Source organism: Heteronotia binoei, chromosome 19 (assembly GCF_032191835.1).
Source record: "Heteronotia binoei isolate CCM8104 ecotype False Entrance Well chromosome 19, APGP_CSIRO_Hbin_v1, whole genome shotgun sequence".
NCBI classification, from domain to species: Eukaryota; Metazoa; Chordata; class Lepidosauria; order Squamata; family Gekkonidae; genus Heteronotia; species Heteronotia binoei.
Genome location: NC_083241.1, coordinates 2,961,034 through 2,980,375, shown reverse-complemented (window position 1 = coordinate 2,980,375; position 19,342 = coordinate 2,961,034). Strand labels below are relative to the sequence as shown.

Below are 19,342 nucleotides of genomic sequence, written 5' to 3'. Positions count from 1 at the left end.
TTTGAACAAAGGTAGATTAAATGAAGTGACCTGCAGCAGAAGACCCAGGGAGGATTCATGTGCCGTGGATGCGGGAGGGGGGGGGGTCCCAGGTTCTAGCCCCGGCATCTCCGATTCAACATTCTGGGTAGAAGTGGTACAAAAGAACTCTGCCCGAGGCCCCAGAGAGCAGCTGCAGCTAGAGGAGGCACTGCTCAGCAAGATGAGGAGAGGGACCGTGGCTCAGTGGTAGAGCATCTGCTTGGTAAGCAGGAGGTCCCAGGTTCAATCCCCGGCACCTCCAACTAAAAAGGGTCCAGGCAAGTAGGCATGAAAAACCTCCGCTTGAGACCCTGGAGAGCCATGAATGGGGCTGTGGCTCAGGGGTAGAGCATCTGCTTGGTAAGAAGGAGGTCCCAGGTTCAATCCCCGGCACCTCCAACTAAAAAGGGTCCAGGCAAGGAGGCATGAAAAACCTCCGCTTGAGACCCTGGAGAGCCATGAATGGGGCTGTGGCTCAAAGGTAGAGCATCTGCTTGGTAAGAAGGAGTTCCCAGGTTCAATCCCCGGCACCTCCAACTAAAAAGGGTCCAGGCAAGGAGGCATAAAAAACCTCTGCTTGAGACCCTGGAGAGCCATGAATGGGGCTGTGGCTCAGGGGTAGAGCATCTGCTTGGTAAGCAGGAGGTCCCAGGTTCAATCCTCGGCATCTCCAACTCAAAAGGGTCCAGGCAAGTAGCCATGAATAACCTCCGCTTGAGACCCTGGAGAGCCATGAATGGGGCTGTGGCTTAGGGGTAGAGCATCTGCTTGGTAAGCAGGAGGTCCCAGGTTCAATCCTCGGCATCTCCAACTAAAAAGGGTCCAGGCAAGTAGCCATGAATAACCTCCGTTTGAGACCCTGGAGAGCCATGAATGGGGCTGTGCCTTAGGGGTAGAGCATCTGCTTGGTAAGCAGGAGGTCCCAGGTTCAGTCCCCGGCATCTCCAACTCAAAAGGGTCCAGGCAAGTAGCCATGAATAACCTCTGCTTGAGACCCTGGAGAGCCATGAATGGGGCTGTGGCTTAGGGGTAGAGCATCTGCTTGGTAAGCAGAAGGTCCCATGTTCAATCCCCGGCATCTCCAACTCAAAAGGGTCCAGGCAAGTAGCCATGAATAACCTCCGCTTGAGACCCACGAGAGCCATGAATGGGGCTGTGGCTTAGGGGTAGAGCATCTGCTTGGTAAGCAGGAGGTCCCAGGTTCAATCCTCGGCATCTCCAACTAAAAAGGGTCCAGGCAACCAGGCATGGAAAACCTCAGCTTGAGACCCTGGAGAGCCGCTGCCAGTCTGAGTAGACAAGACTGACTTTGATGGACCAAAGAGGGTCTGATTCAGTAAAAGGCAGCTTCATATGTTCATATATTCAGACAAACCAGTAGCCCAACTCTGCATGAGTCTTGTTCGAGGGTTTGAATATATCTATGTTCATAATCTCCAGTGGAAATCGTTGGTGTGGCCTGCATTGTTTGCTTCCCACCCCCCAGAAGAAGTTTGTATAGATGGTGCTCCGAAGATATTATACTGGGTGTCCCTTTTCAGGAGACCTGGGCCAGCAACACTTTCAGAGAGATTGCTGGAGATTCTGTCTCCATGCTGCTTTTCTGGAGACTCAGGGTGGCTACCATAAGTAACAACCAGTTGCAGCCGAAAGATTAAAAACATTAATTAATTTATTTTAACTATATGGACCCAACGTGGTCGATACGGTTCTCATTGTTCTACGGAAGGCGTTGACCTTTGTGCCCTGTTGTTGGCCCTCCAGAGGAACTGGCTAGCCACCTATTTCCCTGGATACTGGGCAGGATGTTGGACTAGATGGACCCTCCCTGGTCTGATCCAGCAGGGCTCTTCTGATGTTCTTCTCAGGGGAAGGCCTCAGCCTCTCTGCCCTGTTGTTGGCCCTCCAGAGGAACTAGTTGGCCAGTGTGTGAGACAGGAGGCTGGATGGACCCTCCCTGGTCTGATCCAGCAGGGCTCTTCTGATGTTCTTCTCAGGGGAAGGCCTCAGCCTCTCTGCCCTGTTGTTTGTCCTCCAGAGGAACTAGTTGGCCAGTGTGTGAGACAGGAGGCTGGATGGACCCTCCCTGGTCTGATCCAGCAGGAGGCTAGATGGACCCTCCCTGGTCTGATCCAGCAGGGCTCTTCTGATGTTCTTCTCAGGGGAAGGCCTAGCCTCTCTGCCCTGTTGTTGGCCCTCCAGAGGAATTAGTTGGCCAGTGTGTGAGACAGGAGGCTGGGCTAGTTGGACCCTCCCTGGTCTGATCCAGCAGGGCTCTTCTGATGTTCTTCTCAGGGGAAGGCCTCGGCCTCTCTGCCCTGTTGTTGGCCCTCCAGAGGAACTGGTTGGCCACTGTGTGAGACAGGAGGCTGGACTAGATGGACCCTCCCTGGTCTGATCCAGCAAGGCTCTTCTGATGTTCTTCTCAGCAGAAGGTTGTTGGCCCTCCAGAGGAACTGGTTTGCCACTGCATGAGATGGGATGCTGGACTGGGTGGAGCATTGGTCTGATCCAGAAGGGCTCATCTTCCACTTTACCGCTTTGTCCTCACAGCAATCCTGTCCAGTAGGTTAGGCGGAGAGTGTGTAACTGGCCTAGGTCAGCCAGTGAACTTCTGTGGGAGAGTTAGAGTTCAAACCTACATTTCCCAGATCCTGGCTCTAACCACTATGCAGTGATATAGCAAAACTGCAACACAAGATACACAAGAGCTCCAGGCGATGGACAGGGCTCTTCCCCCCCCCCCCATCCTGTTTTGTCCTCAGCCAACCTGGTGAAGTAGGCTAACCTGGGAGGTAAGCTATAGCCAAAAGTGGGGATTAAACCCATGTCCTAATCTGCCAGGGGTCCTTGACATGGTTGGCGTCCATTGACGCCTTTCCTGCCAAGTGTTTTTTAGAAAGTAGGCAGGGCCAGTTGGGTCTTTTGCCCAGCAAGCCTTTTGTTTGAAACATCGTAGACTTACTTGGCTGTGCGGATTTTTATGGCTGTTTCGGTGGCAGCTGCTGCCACAGCGCAAGGATCTTCACTGTGTGGCTGAAGATCAACCGTGGCAGCCATTTTGTGACAAGCTCCACTTCCTGTAGGAGCCGTTTTTGTGGCTGCACTCATCACAAAGGTGTCCACTGGTTTTAAAAAGGTTGGGGACCTCTGCTCTGGCCACTGACTGACTCTCCATGTGAGGTTTTGCTTTTTCATAAGCAGCTAATCAGCCTGCAGTAATTGTGTGAAGAAAAGGCAGTTCAGGATAGGTCGTTTCTTTTTCCAGATGCCCTCCCCTTCGTTTCCTGATTGTGTTGAAATGAGAGAAAATCATTCAGGGGAAAAAATCCCACCGTAGGATAAACCTTAATTTTGATTCATGGCTGGCCACTGTGCATTAATTAATTTCAATATACCAAGTTCACTGCTGCAATCTCAACAGGCAATTTATATAAAGTCTACTTTTTTGCCACTGTGCTTCTAATGATCACAGATTGCCCAGTCTTTAGACCCGAACGCTTATAGAAGGAAACATATTTCCCTGGATAAATAATCACTGTGTTGTGGCGCAGCACAAAATATTTTAAGCTTCCCTTTTGGGGCCGTCAAGCGGATCGCTACTTTAAGTTATTCTAGCGTGATGCGTTCCAGAAATCTGCCTTCCGGAGCTGAACGCTTGGTGGGATTTTTGTTCCAACCAAAATGCATTTCCCAAGGACCTCTTTCTCCCATATGAAACCTCCTGTGCGCTCCAGATCTTCTCAGACTCTGCTTTAGGTGCACCCAGCATCTGAGCCCATTTTGGGGGGTAAAGGTAGTCCCCTGTGCAAGCACCAGTCGTGTCCGACTCTGGGGTGACGTCACATTGCAAAGTTTTCATGGCAGACTTTTTTTTCTTAATGAGGTGGTTTGCCATGGCCTTTCCCAGTCATCTGCACTCCCCCCTGGGTACTCATTTTACCGACCTCAGAAGGATGGAAGGCTGAGTCGGCTACCTGAACTCAGCTTCCGCCAGGATCGAACTCGGGTTGTGAGCAGAGCTTCGACTGTAGTACTGCAGCTTTACCATTCTGTGCCATGGGGCTTTATTTTGGGGGTAGGGTGGGTATAAATTGAAGCAGGGGTGGAATTCTAGCAGCAGCTCCGTTTCATATTAGGTCACACACCCCTGATGTCGCCAGTCCTCCAAGAGCTTACAAAAAAAGGGCCTTGTAAGCTCTTGCAGGATTGGCTACATCAGAAGGGTGTGGCCTAATATGCAAAGGAGCTTCTGCTAGAATTCCACCCTTGGCATTGCATGTCTTGCCACTGACATAATGCCGTGGGACATGAGATAGCATGGGATGTTGCGTGTGGAGTCCTGCTCACCCCTTGGAACGCTCCCCAAATCCCCCCTGCAATGGTGGGGGGACCCAGCAACCCTGTCTAGATTTGGACTGTCGGTGGATACTTTCCAGGCCAAGCTGAAGGTTCCAAGCCTTGTCTGAGCCGCTTCCTAGCCTTGCTTCCCACCTAGGCTTTGGCTGTAACTCTGCGCCGGAGACCCTTTCCCCCTCTCCGGGCCTGTGGCCGGCTCCTCTTGAGCTATGTTATCATTCCATTTTTGACACCTTTTATCAAATTTTAATGAAATGACCCAGGCAAACAAATTGTCATTAAACTTTCCATCACTTTGTCCCTTGGTATTGTCTTTTATAAATTGGACAGCAAATGTTGTATTGATCTCCTCGTTCTTGCAGCTGAACTTGAAATGACCCAGGCAGCGGGTAGTTTATGGCCTGGAGTTGCATTTCCTTGACACTTCCATCCACGGCATGACACCTCTTTTGTTTTTCTTCCCCCCCCCCCTCCTCCTCGTGGAGATAAATGAACAAGACATACGGTATCGAGACATCCTCGGTCACGGCAACGGCGGGACAGTCTACAAGTGAGTGTTTTCCCCACCCCCTTCCTGCTCCAACTTTTGGGGAAGAAAAGCCCCCTCCCCTTCCTCCATCGAAGTGTCATAAGGTTGCTGGCCTTTCTTCTTCCTTTTGTGAAGCGTCTGTTGTATTTAAGGTTTTTAGGAGTTGCTTTCATATCTACCGTAGCTCTTGAAAAATAACCCTCTGGTGTTTATATATCTTTTTTATTGGCCCTGTCAAATCCAAAAGGAGATACAGCAGGTAACTATCATAGTCCAGATGAGCCATTTTGGAGCACAGCAGCTTGTGTTACCAGCCAGGGAAGTGGGAGGGGAGAACTGAACAGCTTTCTGTGGTCCCCTTGGCCAAAAAGAAGAAAAAGGCTGCAGATTTATACCCTTCCCTATTCTCTGAATCAGAGACTCAGAGTGGCTTACAATCTCCTATATCTTCTCCCCCCAACAACAAACATCCTCTCCAACAACAACAAACATCCATCCTGCTGGGAGGGCTCTCCCAGCAGCTGCCCTTTCAAGGACAACTCCTGTGATAGCTCTGGCTAACCCAAGGCCATTCCAGCAGCTGCAAGTGGAGGAGTGTGGAATCAAACCCAGTTCTCCCAGATAAGAGTCCGCACACATAACGACCACCCCAAACTGGCTTCTTAAAATAGCACCTTCTTCTCCAGACCTTTAATTCATTGTTTTCTGTGGCCCCCGAAGGTAGGACCAGAACCAAGGGGTTGAAATTAAATCAAAAGAGTTTCCGGCTCAACATGAGGAAGAACTTCCTGACCGTTAGAGCGATTCCTCAGTGGAACAGGCTTCCTCCTTGGGAAGTGGTGGGCTCTCCTTCCTTGGAGGTTTTTAAACAGAGGCTAGCTGGACATCTGACAGCAATGAGGAGTCTGTGAATTTAGGGGGAAGGATTTCTGAGTTTCCTGCATGGTGCAGGGGGTTGGGCTAGATGACCCTGGAGGTCCCTTCCAACTCTAGGATTGTGAGGCAGCAGGCTAACAGGCTAACAGTCAGTTAAGACAGACCAGAATGAAAGTTCTTTTCTACCTGATGTAGTTCACAGACACGCGAAGGAATAGAGGGCTTACGCACAAGATTATTCCATCAACAGCTAGACATTTTAATTAAATTAATACAGTAATAAAAATTGTGTTGTTACATGTGAAGCCCGACATCAGTAAAGCGTTGGCTTACCGGACAGGGAAGTCTTGGGCTTCTTCCTTATGGGACTATTTCCCCATGAAGTCGGTGGGGTGACCCCGCTGTCTTGGAGCATCCGTATGTTGCTTATCCAATCTCCTCTTGAAGCTGTCCAGCTCAAAGGAAGAACTGCAGGAGGATTGTGGGTAGGCCAACAGTGTAGATTCTCCACCCTCAGCCAGTAGAGTTAGGGGGTGGAGCCGGGACTTTTTTTGTGCAGGAACGCACAGGAACACAGTTCCTGCTGGCTTGGTATTAGGAGGTGTGGCCTAATATGCGAATGAGTCCCTGCTGGGCTTTTTCTACAAAAAATGCCCTGTGTGAAACAATGGTGACATCAAGGGGTGTAGCCTACTATGCAAATAAGTTCCTGCTGGTTTTTCTCCCCCTACAAAAAAAGCCCTGGATGGAGTTAAGCATTGTATTCAAAATGGCGGAGCTCAGTGCTGTATCCCATTCCCGGTAACAAGCTTTTTTCCCTTCACAACTGAGCTGCAGTATAGCTTCACAGCATTGCTCACCTCGCTGGGCCGCGTAGAGTTCAGGGTGATGGTCATCTCCTTGGCAGAAGGGATGGAACAGGGCGGGGACAGAAGTGGTGGGGCTGGGAGAGTGCTCCCACCCACTCATACACTCCTTGCTGTGGCTTCTCTTGCGGCCTTTTTTCAGAATAGGAAAGTTGTTTCTTTTTTCCTCATATGAAATTAGTGTTGTGGCTCCGTGCTTATCGGCTTACACAGCAGCTGCCCTTTCAAGGACAGCCTCTGCCAGAGGTACAGCTGACCCAAGGCCATTCCAGCAGCTGCAAGTGGAGGAGTGGGGAATCAAACCCGGTTCTCCCAGATAAGAGAGCTCTGGCTGACCCAAGGCCATTCCAGCAGCTGCAAGTGGAGGAGTGGGGAATCAAACCAGGTTCTCCCAGATAAGAGAGCTATGGCTGACCCAAGGCCGTTCCAGCAGCTGCAAGTGGAGGAGTGGGGAATCAAACCCGGTTCTCCCAGATAAGAGAGCTCTGGCTGACCCAAGGCCATTCCAGCAGCTGGAAGTGGAGGAGTGGGGAATCAAACCCGGTTCTCCCAGATAAGAGAGCTCTGGCTGACCCAAGGCCATTCCAGCAGCTGCAAGTGGAGGAGTGGGCAATCAAACCCGGTTCTCCCAGATAAGAGAGCTATGGCTGACCCAAGGCCGTTCCAGCAGCTGCAAGTGGAGGAGTGGGGAATCAAACCCGGTTCTCCCAGATAAGAGAGCTCTGGCTGACCCAAGGCCATTCCAGCAGCTGGAAGTGGAGGAGGGGGGAATCAAACCCGGTTCTCCCAGATAAGAGAGCTCTGGCTGACCCAAGGCCATTCCAGCAGCTGCAAGTGGAGGAGTGGGGAATCAAACCCGGTTCTCCCAGATAAGAGAGCTCTGGCTGACCCAAGGCCATTCCAGCAGCTGCAAGTGGAGGAGTGGGGAATCAAACCCGGTTCTCCCAGATAAGAGACCGCACACTTAACCACTACACCAGACTGGCTCAGGTGGCTGGATCCTGCTCTAGTTGCAGCCAGCTTCTGCACACGCACACACACACACTCTTACATTGGTGAGCTTTGTCAAGTAAAACGAATGGGAAATGCATCTGCAGCTTTCTTTTGTTTCTTCCTCCCCCCACCCCACTGCCAGCTTTCTGTACTATGAGCTTGTTTCTGAAATCTGCCCACCACACACTGATTTCTAACTGAAGAACGAAAGTGTGTGTGTGTGTGTGTGTGAGAGAGAGAGAGAGAGTGTGTGTCTCCCCAAAACCCCGCACTGAAGTCATATCCATTATGGCAATGAAATATTATCCACATTCAGCAAACAAGAAGGTACGTTCCAGGTCGCTGAGCAGAAACGTTTGGTTTCTGTTTCCAGGTGAACTAACTATTATTGAAATAGTTTATGGAGATTGAGATATTGATCACTTTCATGCTAACCGTGGCTCAAGGGGAGAGCAAGAGAGAGGAGGGGGCTTTGTGTTCTTTGGAAGACACTGTTTCATTGGAGTGGTGGTGGGGGAACTGCGAGGTGGGAGGGCGGTTTATTGCCTCTCTGGGTTTATTGCTGGAAGAGAAGGGTATCTTGGCTTCATTTTTATGACAGTATAATTATACTTCAGAAATGCACTTGATTACTCTGTGTAGCAGAATTGTTCCAGTGCATTGCCTAGGCCAATACTGCTATACAAACAACTTTTCAGTCAATTGAGTTGGGTAGAAATCAATACTTTTATAGCAATATTTCTAGGGAGAACTTGCTGAATCTAAATGTTTAGTGTGTGTGTGTGTCCCTTTGTTTGTTTGTTTAAAGAAAAGGTGGTTTATAGCTGTGTGGCTTCCAGTTAAGCTTATTTCTTAAACATTTTTTTTTTCAACTGAGGAAAGGTGAGCCGGTGTGCTCTTGAATTTTGGTGCTGTTCAGGTTTCCACACAGATGTTTTGGCTTCCTTATAGCAGCAGCAGATTTTGAGAGCATCTTCATGACGTCACCTTGAATCCATCCTGTTCTCCCCAGCTTTGCTGCACAGATTGTAGTCAGAATACCTTTGGATGCTATGTGGACCAGGAAGGGATCCTCTTTTGCCGGTCCTGCCCATATCAGCACAATTTTTCTTTCCTCAACTGCCATTTTACCATCCCATTTTCCCTAAGAATCAGAACGCTTTTTGGGGGGCTTAAAAAAATGGAAGGTGATAGGGTCCCTTTAGTACAATAAGGTTATAGTAACCTCTTGCAAAAATCTACTCATTCCCAGCTTTCATTTTAAAAAGTATAAGCCTGTAGGCAAGCCACACATTTCCCCTTATAGCTTCACAAAGAAAAGGCTACTTTTAAGCCAAAATGAAAGTTGAAACCTAGCAGATCATTGTGTCTACTGCTATGTAGATTCCCCATCACCACTGCAAATGCCTCTATGTTTACACCAGTTGCTCACAGTAGCTGTATGAAAGAATCACTTCCATGTAAACGCATCCCAGATGAATTCCTTGCTTTCTGTGGAGGCTCACGTCACTTTGGTTGTCAGATTGACCTTGCTTTGGCGGGGAGGGCAGGATATATATCTAATAAATATAAATAAAATTTTATTATTATTATTAAAATCAAAAAATCAAATCTTTGGCTAATCAGGCAACTGGTCCCCTATTTCACTGCCCGGAATTTAGCTTCAGTGATCCATGCAGTGGATCCAGGCTGGATTACTGTAACTCGCTCTGCGCAGGTCTACCCTTGAGCCTGATCCAGAATCTGCAGCTAGTGCACAATGCGGCAGCGCGCCTGTTGACAGCGACACTTGTGCGAGTGAGCGCACATCCAGCCGGTAGTGCGCTCAATGCCCTGGTTGCCGATTGAATACCAGATCTGGTTCACGGTCATGGTTTCGACCTTCAAAGCCCTTTGCAGCCTGGGACCATCATACTTGCAGGACCGCCTCTCCCCATATGAACCTCGGAGCGCTTTATGCTCTTCTGACCAGCGCCTCCTAGTGGTCCCTGGACTGCGGGACATCGACTGGGGCAAGGGCTTTTTCAACCCCTGGTTTGGCCTGGTGGAACAGGCTCCCAGTTGAGATCAGGGCCATGCGGGATTTAATGCAGTTTCACAGGGCCTGTATAGCAGGAGGTGTTCCGCCACCATGCCTTTGGTTGAGGTTGCGGACGTCCAACCATTCTGGCCTCTCCTGTTCATGACCCCCCCCCCCCTTCTCAGTGCTAGGGTTGCCAAGTCCAATTCAAGAAATAGCTGGAACTCTTCCCTGTTTCACCACTAAAAAATCTAGCTAGATCCAATCCATACAGTGCTCACCTAAACAGAGACATACCCATCTAAGCCCATTGACTTTAATGGATTTGGAAGGGTTTAAAATGTTCATGAACCACTGATTATCTCTTAAAACTGAACTTATAGCTCTTATATTATAAACTGTTGTCCGGATACAAAAATAGGATGGATGAGGGCCAATAAACTGTAGCTTAATCCAGATAAGACCAAGTTGGTTTTGGTACCGATTGTGGAGCCACTTGACTCTGGATGGGACTGTAGTCCTGTAAAGGAGCAGTTTTGTAGCTTAAGGGTTAAGTTCCTGTTTTACAGTCAGTTGCTCAAATTTGCTTCAGTTGCTTCACCATCTGTAACCCTTTCTTGGTAAATGTGATCTGGCCACAGTGATTTGTGTTCTGGTCACCTCCAAGTTTGATTAGCAACATGCCCTGTGTGGGAACATTTCTGAACACAGTCCATAAGTTTCAGTTAGTGTGGAGACTTTGGGGGTGGAGCCAGGAGACATTGCGGGTGAAGCCAGGAACAAGGGTGTGACAAGCACAATTGAACTCCAAAGGGAGTTCTGGCCATCACATTTAAAGGGACAACACACCTTTTAAATGCCTTTCTTCCATAGGAAATAATGAAGGATAGGGGCACCATCTTTTGGGGCTCATAGAATTGGACCCCCTGGTCCAATCGTTTTGAAACTTGGGGGGTATTTTGGGAAGAGGCACTAGATGCTATACTGAAAATTTGGTGCATCTACCTCAAAACATAGCCACCCCAGAGCCCCCAATACCCGCGGATCAATTCCCCATTATTCCCTATGGGAATCGTTCTCCATAGGAAATAATAGAGTGCCCAGTAGACATTTCCCCCCCCCCCATGCTTTCTAAAGTGGGGGGGGGAGGGCCTCCAAACCAGGGAATCCCCTGCCCCCTCCCTCTCTCTCACACACAAATACTTACTGGGTCTTGTTCCTGCAGAACTTTACTTGATCTAAAAACGAAAGCAAAACAAAGGGAGGGGCCGTTCTCCGAAGCCCTTCCTGTTTCCTGCTTCCTGCTCAGCCGTAAAGGCACATATTTTAAAAATGAACCTGCAGGAGCTCTAAAACTACATGGTGACTGTGGGGGGGCGGGGCTTCCCCTGCCGTCCAGCTGGCTGGGGGCGGGGAGAAGCCTGTAAAAACGGGGGATCCCTCGCTGGGACCTGGGGATTGGGAAGCCTACTCAGTGCCCTTGCTGTTTGGAATAGTATTTGGGCACAGTGGTGGCCCTAGGGTGCATGGTGCCCCAGGCAGGCCCCCTGCTTGCCCCCCCCCCCTCAGCTGCTGCCACCTCTCGCCCTCCGTCCGCTGCGCCGCACTCCCATCGCCCCCCACCCACCCAAAGCTCACAGCGATGAGACTGGGCCCTACCGACTTCGTGGCAACCGCACTTTTTTTGAAGCTGGCACGGGAGGAGGCTTCTCGCCCTCCTTTCCGGAACCGGAAGTGAGACGGAGCAGAACCGCCACCAGTGGTGGCTTCAAAAAATGCGTGGCTTCCTCAAAGCCGGTAGGGCCCAGCCTCGTCACGGTGAGCGGGGGTGAGGGAGCATGGCGGAAGGGAGGGGGTGTTCTCTCAGGAGCAGTTTCCGTCAGAGCTCTCTCAGCTCTGCCTACCTCACAGGGTGTTTGTTGTGGGGAGGGGAAGAGAAAGGAAATTGTAAGCCGCTCTGAGACTCCGAGGGAAGGGTGGGGTAGAAATCCAATCTCCTCCTTCTCCTTTCTCCTTCTATTAAAAACAGGAGGGAACCAGGCGTTTTTCAGTTGATGCTCCCAGTCCCCAGAGTTACATCGCAAGCCTCTCCCTCCTCCGCCAATCACAAATTTAGTAGAACTCACATTTACCTTGCAGTGAGCTTCCCCTTTTCTGTCCGCAACCCAAGCCCCCCCCCCCCACCGATACCCTGTAACCTGTGAACTCCTATACATTCCCATTCCCACTGGAGACAAGAGTGCCAGACTGTTTTTAGCATTCCATCTAGCGTAGTTACGGGGTGGATTTATTGCTCTACCTATTTTAAACCAAGTTACACGCACACATAACCTCAAATATTTTTCTGAAAGCAGGTATGATGAAGCATACAGGCTCTTGGCTATATATTGGAAAATATTTGTATACCACAGCATCTGGGGTATTTACTTAAATTGCTTTTTTGAAAAATAATTCACTGGGAACTCCAAATGGCATTGGAAGTGGGTTTCCTTCCTGCCACATTTTTTAACTCCACTGCTGGTTCACAGTTGCTCTGAGAGATGGTGTTTGTGCAAAACCGCTTCCCGTTTCCTGTGAAATATGTTAACGGCGTGATTTATAAGGCAGCGTACCCCGTCTAACGTTTGTGGCTCGGTAGGAGCAGCGTTCAATTATTTAGAACCAAAACACCTTATTAGTATCATATAAAATTGTGTCACTGGTAAATAACACATAATATTTCTCTCGTCGATGGCATCATCCAAATGTTTATAACGTCTTACCGCATATTTCTCCACACAAGCTCATGTGGCATCGTGGCTGCAGTGATCTGCTTCTATCTCTAGCCGAGCAAAAATCCTTTCTGGTCCAGCATTCGGTTTCTGAAGCCAGCCAGCCATACGCCTGAGAGGAGCTCACAGGCAGGAGCCTGTTGTGTTATCTGTCCCCGCCACCTGCTGCCTCTGAACATGGAGGTTCTACTTAGTTATCATAGCCAAGAATATTTTGTACGCAAGCCAGAGTGCAGAACATAAGAGAAGCCATGTTGGATCAGGCCAATGGCCCCTCCAGTCCAACACTCTGTGTCACTTAAGAACATAAGAGAAGCCATGTTGGATCAGGCCAATGGCCCATCCAGTCCAAGACTCTGCGTCACATAAGAACATAAGAGAAGCCATGTTGGATCAGGCCAGTGGCCCATCCAGTCCAACACTCTGCGTCACATAAGAACATAAGAGAAGCCCTGTTGGATCAGGCCAATGGCCCATCCAGTCCAACACTCTGTGTCACATAAGAACATAAGAGAAACCATGTTGGATCAGGCCAATGGCCCATCCAGTCCAACACTCTGTGTCACATAAGAACATAAGAGAAGCCATGTTGGATCAGGCCAATGGCCTCTGCGTCACACAGTGCGTCACACTGAGAAGCCATGTTGGATCAGGCCAATGGCCCATCCAGTCCAACACTCTGCGTCACACAGTGGCCAAAAAAACCAGGTGCCATCAGGAGGTTCATCAGTAGGGCCAGGACACTAGAAGCCCTCCCACTGTGGCCCCCTCCCCAAGCACCAAAAATACAGAGCATCACTGCCCCAGGCACAAGAACATAAGAGAAGCCACGTTGGATCAGGCCAATGGCCCATCCAGTCCAACACTCTGCATCACACAGTGGCCCAAAAAACCAGGTGCCATCGGGAGGTTCATCAGTGGGGCCAGGACACTAGAAGCTCTCCCACTGTGGTTTCGCCCCCCCCCCAGCACCCAGAATACAGAGTGTCACTGCCCCAGACAGAGAGTTCCAACAATGTGCTGTGGCTAATAGCCACTGATGGACCTTTTGCTTCAGATGTTGATCCAGTCCCTTCTTGAAGCTGGCTATGGTTGCAGCCGCACCACCTCCTCTGGCAGTGAGTTCCATGTGTTAATCACCCTTTGCCTGAGGAAAGACTTCCTTTTATCCATTCTAACCCAACTGCTCAGCAATTTCATTGAGTGCCCACGAGTTCTCGCATTGTGAGAAAGGGAGAAAAGTCCTTCTTCCTCTACCTTCTCTATCCCATGCTTAATCTTGTAAACCTCTCTCATGTCACCCCCTCAGTTGACGCTTCTCCAAGCTGAAGAGCCCCAACGAAAATAAAGCTCTCTTTGGATTTATGCCTCTTGAAAGCTCATCGAAAGTGGGATGTTAGAAGGGACAGCACGTTACACCTGAGGCTCAACCTGGTGCCTTTTGCAGCCTGTCACCTTGGATGGCCACCCAATTCACCCACCCCTACAGCCAGCCCTGCGTGTGTATTACAGAGGTGTCCAACTCATTTGTTATGAGGGCCAGATCTGACATAAATGAGATCTTGTTGGACCAGGCCACGTTTATCATAAAATGCTATGCCAGGTAGCAGAGAGATAAACTTTATAAAAGCACACAAACACAAAGATTAAAAGAAACTTAAAAATAAAACATGCTTAAAACATTAGCGCTCGTTGATCTTAAAGGTGCTTTCTTTGTATCTCTCCCCTGAGATCCAGGGAACTGGGCAAAGGAAGCTCTGACTTTTCCTTCCTTCCTTAGGGAACCAGGATGGGGAGGAGCCTCAAGCCAATAGAAGGAAGAGATGCTGGGCTCAGTAGCTGTGCTATGTGATTGAAAGAGCCTGGCGAAGCAAGCTGTTCCTCCTCCCTTCCTCCCTCGGGGAGGAGCCTCAGCTAATGGAGAAAATAGAGGCTTTTGCTCTGTAGCTCCTGCGCGATTGAGCAAGCCTGGCAAAGCAAGCTGTGATGCAGAAGGAAGCAAGAGAGAGGGAGATGGAAGCTGATGACAGCCAGTTGCTCGGGGACCTGATAGAAGCCCTTTGGGGGCCTGATTTGACCCCCAGGCCGCATGTTTGACACCCCTCGTATATAATTTACATACTGTGGTCATGGTGGTTTTAAAGGAAAATTAGATGAAATTTTGAAGGGCAAGTCTCTGAAGTTCAGCCACCAGAAACAAAAACAACATAGGATAGCTGGTTGTAGCACCAAAAACTCATCCAGATGTGCCCTTTTTGGTCTCAGCCAGTAGAGCAGATCTTACCTTGGTACATTCTTAGACTGGTTTAACAAATCTGGAATGCACGTTCTACATTTTTGTGTTTGGAGCACTACGCTGTCTATCTTCCCCCCCCCTCCCCCCCCCCACACACACACCAGGTGTTTTCCTTTGTCCAGTGTGGGATAACGATTGTTGTAGCTGTAGCCGGGCCACAGCTCCACCGAATTCAAGCGGACAATCGTTACAGGTTAACCAAGACTGACCGGTGATTGCAGTTCGCTTGTCTTCATTGACCCCGGCTGTTGCCTGGGCGGCTCGTAAAAATCCGTTATGCACAAAAGTGTGTAAAATGAAGACGGAGGGCCTTCTCCTCCCGCCCCGACGAACCAGCCCTCCTCCCGCTGAACTGGCACAGCGAGGAAAGTAAATAAATGAACGGACAGCAATCACAGCCTAGTTGATGAAACTGTTCAATTAAAGCAGAGACATTTACATGCTGTAATTTCCCTAAATTGCCAATGAGGCCCTTTAGACACAACCAGTGTTCAAATTGATTTCCGCATTGATTTTGGCTGAAGCTGATAAATTTCTGCTTGTTAGTTAAAGTAATTTTGCAGAAGACTTTGTGCTGCGGTATTGAAGTGTTCATTTAGCTGATGGTTAAAAGAGGAGTTATTTACCGAGGGTTGAACTGTTTTGTTCTGAGAACGGAGCAATTCCCCAATCATCTTTTACTTTTACTTTTAATTTTTTAAGCTTCAGTGTCCCAATCAATAGGTGACTGAAGCTGATTAAAACTTATCCAACCAGCTGCCTATGGCAGTTTAATTAGAAACTGGTTGATTCTTAAATTAAAACTGGTGGATTTTTTTTTTTGTCTTTTGTGCACTCCTCTTGAAGATTCAGCAAAAAGTTAAGTTGTTCTTGATTAAAAATAAGCCAAGTGTTTCGCAAAGGGGGACTATTGCGCCAAACAGTGGAAGGGACTTTATACAGGACCCTTGACCGCTCTAACGTTTGCTGACTAAATTAGAACACTCTTAGGTTGTCTTGAAGAAATCAAGTGAAAAATGGTCACACGGATTGGCCCTTAGTAACCTGTATCCTGATTGGCTTTTTCCCCATGAACTGTAAGGACAAGCGGAAGTGCAGCTGCTGAAGTCTACAGTCTGCTTTTGGGCAGATAGTTGCTTTCCTGGATCCCAAGAGAACCAGGGTAGTCATGGAAGCTGATCAGTTCACAAAAGTGGAAATTCTGTCTAGTTTAATGGGAGAAGAAATTCTCATTCTCTCTCTCTCTCTGAAAACAGATGCAAATCTTTTTCTCAGCAATCTTCCCATCTTCCTTTAGCAATCCTTTTAATCAATTTGTCGTCCAAGAGCCCTGCCGCTTCCCTGTTTCTGATTTTTTAAAAAAAAAAAAAATGTTAAAATACTTACATGGAACAGCTTTCTTGAACCAGTGAGGAAGACAACCCACCCTTTAGATTTTTTGTATATGTATATATATGAGTATGTGTGTGTATGTATATATGTGAAACTGAACTGTTTAACATGATCCCTTATTAGGAGATAACTTTGCTATCAGTAATATTGGGGTTGAGTTCTATATGTGATGTTTTTAAATTTATGGATTTGTTGGTTCTGCGTAAGTTGCTTTGAGTCTTGCACTGTGGGAGAAAAGTACGGTATAATTTTTAAAATAAGCAAGATGATTCTCAGAGTTCAGACCAAGTGGGTCAGATTGCCCCAAATATTATCGTCCTTTGGTCTTGGGATCCCTACCCATAGCGATTCTTGGGTGGGGGGAAGTGACCTCTTAAGTCTGCGGTGCCTCCTCCCTCCCTCCCTTACAATTTTAGTGCCTGGAAATGGTTGGTGGAGCGCCGTGCTCTCCGGGCTCTTTAGAAGAAGAGGAAGAAGAATTGCAGATTTATACCCTGCCCTTCTCCCTGAATCAGAGCGGCTCACAATCTCCTATGTCTTCTTCCCCCACGACAGACACCCTGTAAGGTGGGTGGGGCTGAGAGGGCTCTCACAGCAGTTGCCCTTTCAAGGACAACTCCTGAGATAGCTCTGGCTAACCCAACGCCATTCTAGCAGGCGCAAGTGGAGGAGTGGGGAATCAAACCACAGATAAGAGTCTGCACACTTAACCACTGCACCAAAGGCCGCCCCTTGCCAACCACTGCACCAAAGGCCGCCCCTTGCCAATCAGCTGATCGGCGGGTAAAACGTGCTGGAGGCTCGCGGCTCCTATGCCGGCCCTCCAGTGCGATCAGGATCAGTGTGGGGTTGAGGGGGCAGCAGCGGTGGGAAGGATGAATGAGTTGCTAACAGAGCAGCTGCTGCCGCTGCCTTCCCCCCCTTCCTTCCTGGATTGCAGGGGCGGCCTTTAAAGAGCCTGGGGAGTGCGGCGCTCCACCGCCCCTTCCGAGGCATTGAAATTGTAAGGGAGGGGGGGGCAAATAGGGATTTACCTAGGGGGCAAGCGTGGGGAGAGGGCCGAATTTGGTGCCCCCCCCCACTGGCGCCCTAAGCAAATGCCTAATTTGCTTAGTGGGCGAGCCGGCCCTGATGTCACCCCTAAGTCTGTGGTTACTGTATGTTAGGTTCTGGAGGCCTCTTTGTGGGGGTCTGGGTTCTATTTAAGGACCAAAGCCCTATTCACATGGACGCATGTCAGGAAAACACTTGTGCTTGACCATGCACAGTTAACAGTGGTGTGATGGAAATGAAATATCTCCAGTTGGCCGACACGAGAGTTTTGAGCCGCAGATACGCAGCAGTTTTTTAAAAAGTGTACAGCAGTGCGAGAAGATCCTGTCCGTATTCCTCTGTTGTGCCGGGTATCTGTTTGCTTGGAAGCGTGGATGTGCGTTAACGAAAGGGGACATTAAAAAGATGGTTCTGTACTTGCAGCCTGAAATGGGCGGTCGTTCCATTGCCGCCTCAGAACTCTTCGCACTTCCAGATTCTCTGTGCGCAGAGCACAACGGAGTCGTTGGAAGAGTTTACATTTTATAGGCAAGCATTTTGTCCGTCGGCCAGAGGGTGCCTTCAAGTTAATAACAAATCATTCCGCGGTCATCATTCAAGCATCTGTGTAGGGATTTTGGACAGGAGCAAGATTGGCAGAGTTTGCGGCTCTAGACGAGCCCAGTCCCAATCAACGCTGCTCTTTATTAGCACTGCTCACTTCTAAATTCCCTCTTTTTAGCAGCCGGCGAGCCAGGCTAATGGGCTCGCCTATTACAGAAGGCAACAGCAGTCACTGCGCTAATTTCTTGGAAACCATCTGAACTGCTTCCTTTTTAGACGGCTGTTTCAGTCTGCGAAAACATCATCATTAAAAAAAAAACCTTCCCGACTCTGGCCATTAGCGCAGAACGGAGCGTTCAGCCTCGCACGCGCCCAAAAAAAGAAGGGCCCAGAACCAAATCTGTGTGTGATTTTGTGATTTGCTGCATTTCTTTTGCAGCTGGTGACCATCCCCTGTCATTGCACAATGTGTAATGTTTACTTTAGAGAAACCCAACTTATTGTGGGTGAGGACATGACAAATGGTTTTTTCAACATCCATTTGTTTTGTCTTTTCCCGTGCAGGAGTTGTTACAGTGGAGATTTATCACAGAGTTACTGTGTGAGGGTGTGAAGTCAATAGCTGCCTGGTGGTAATGTTGCATCCAGCAATAGTGAGCATGCAAATGGGGAACCCCCCAAGGACATGTGGAGAGCGCCTTATTTCCCCCCCCCCCTGTACCCCACTATTTCCTCCTTACTTCTTCCTGGCAGCCTCCATATCCACTCCCCTTTCCCTGCTTCCTTCTCTCCTTCCCACCCACCAGCCTTCCCTGCCCTGCCCAGTCTTCAGCCTCATTTATTATTTGTTCAGTTCATTTACATTCTGTCTCCTAGTAGGGACCCAAAACAGCTTATCTCGTTCTGCTCTTTTATCCTCATAAACAACCCTGCGAGGTAGGTTGCACTGAAACAGCGTGGGTGTCCCAAAGTCACCCATTCATGAGAGAGTGGAAATTTGCACATGGGTCTCACAGACCCAAATTGAATATAGTTACACTAAGCCACTCTGGCTTTCATGAGCTGACTGATGCTGAATACTAGTGAGCTGTTAGGTGGCTGCTACTAGGCCTGGGTTAGTCATGCAGGTCATGTGGTAGTGAATTACCTGGTGGCTACTGCCAGCCCTAGTCCCAGTTAATCTCATAGGGAAGCAGGGGAGCCTTCCAAGGTCAAAATAGCTCTGGAAAGAGTCCTGCCCTCCACCTCCCGTTGTTTACGGATAGAAATCAGGTTTAGAAATCTGTCAATATTGTTGTGGTTACCTAGCAATGAAGAAGAAGAAGAAGAAGAAGAAGATGATGAAGAAGAAGAAGAAGATGATGATGATGATGATGATATTGGATTTATATCCCGGCCTCCACTCTGAATCTCAGGTCACAATCTCCTTTCCCTTCCTCCTCTACAACAGACGCCCTGTGAGGTGGGTGGGGATGAGAGAGCTCTCTCAGAAGCTGCCCTTTCAAGGACAACTCCTGCAAGAGCTCTGGCTGACCCAAGGCCATTCCAGCAGGTGCAAGTGGAGGAGTGGGGAACCAAACCTGGTTCTCCCAGATAAGAGAGCTCTGGCTGACCCAAGGCCAT

General features: G+C 49.0%; 1 protein-coding gene across 2 annotated transcripts in view; it reads left to right on the top strand.

Moving 5' to 3' along the window:
* The window catches only part of MAP2K5 (mitogen-activated protein kinase kinase 5), a 267,295-nt gene that overhangs the window by 47,425 nt on the left and 200,528 nt on the right, over positions 1 to 19,342 (top strand). For both annotated transcript variants that reach the window (XM_060260130.1, XM_060260131.1), the window contains exon 8: positions 4,866 to 4,930. In XM_060260130.1, the coding sequence (XP_060116113.1) occupies positions 4,866 to 4,930 (65 nt within the window). The remainder of the gene's footprint in view (positions 1 to 4,865; positions 4,931 to 19,342) is intronic.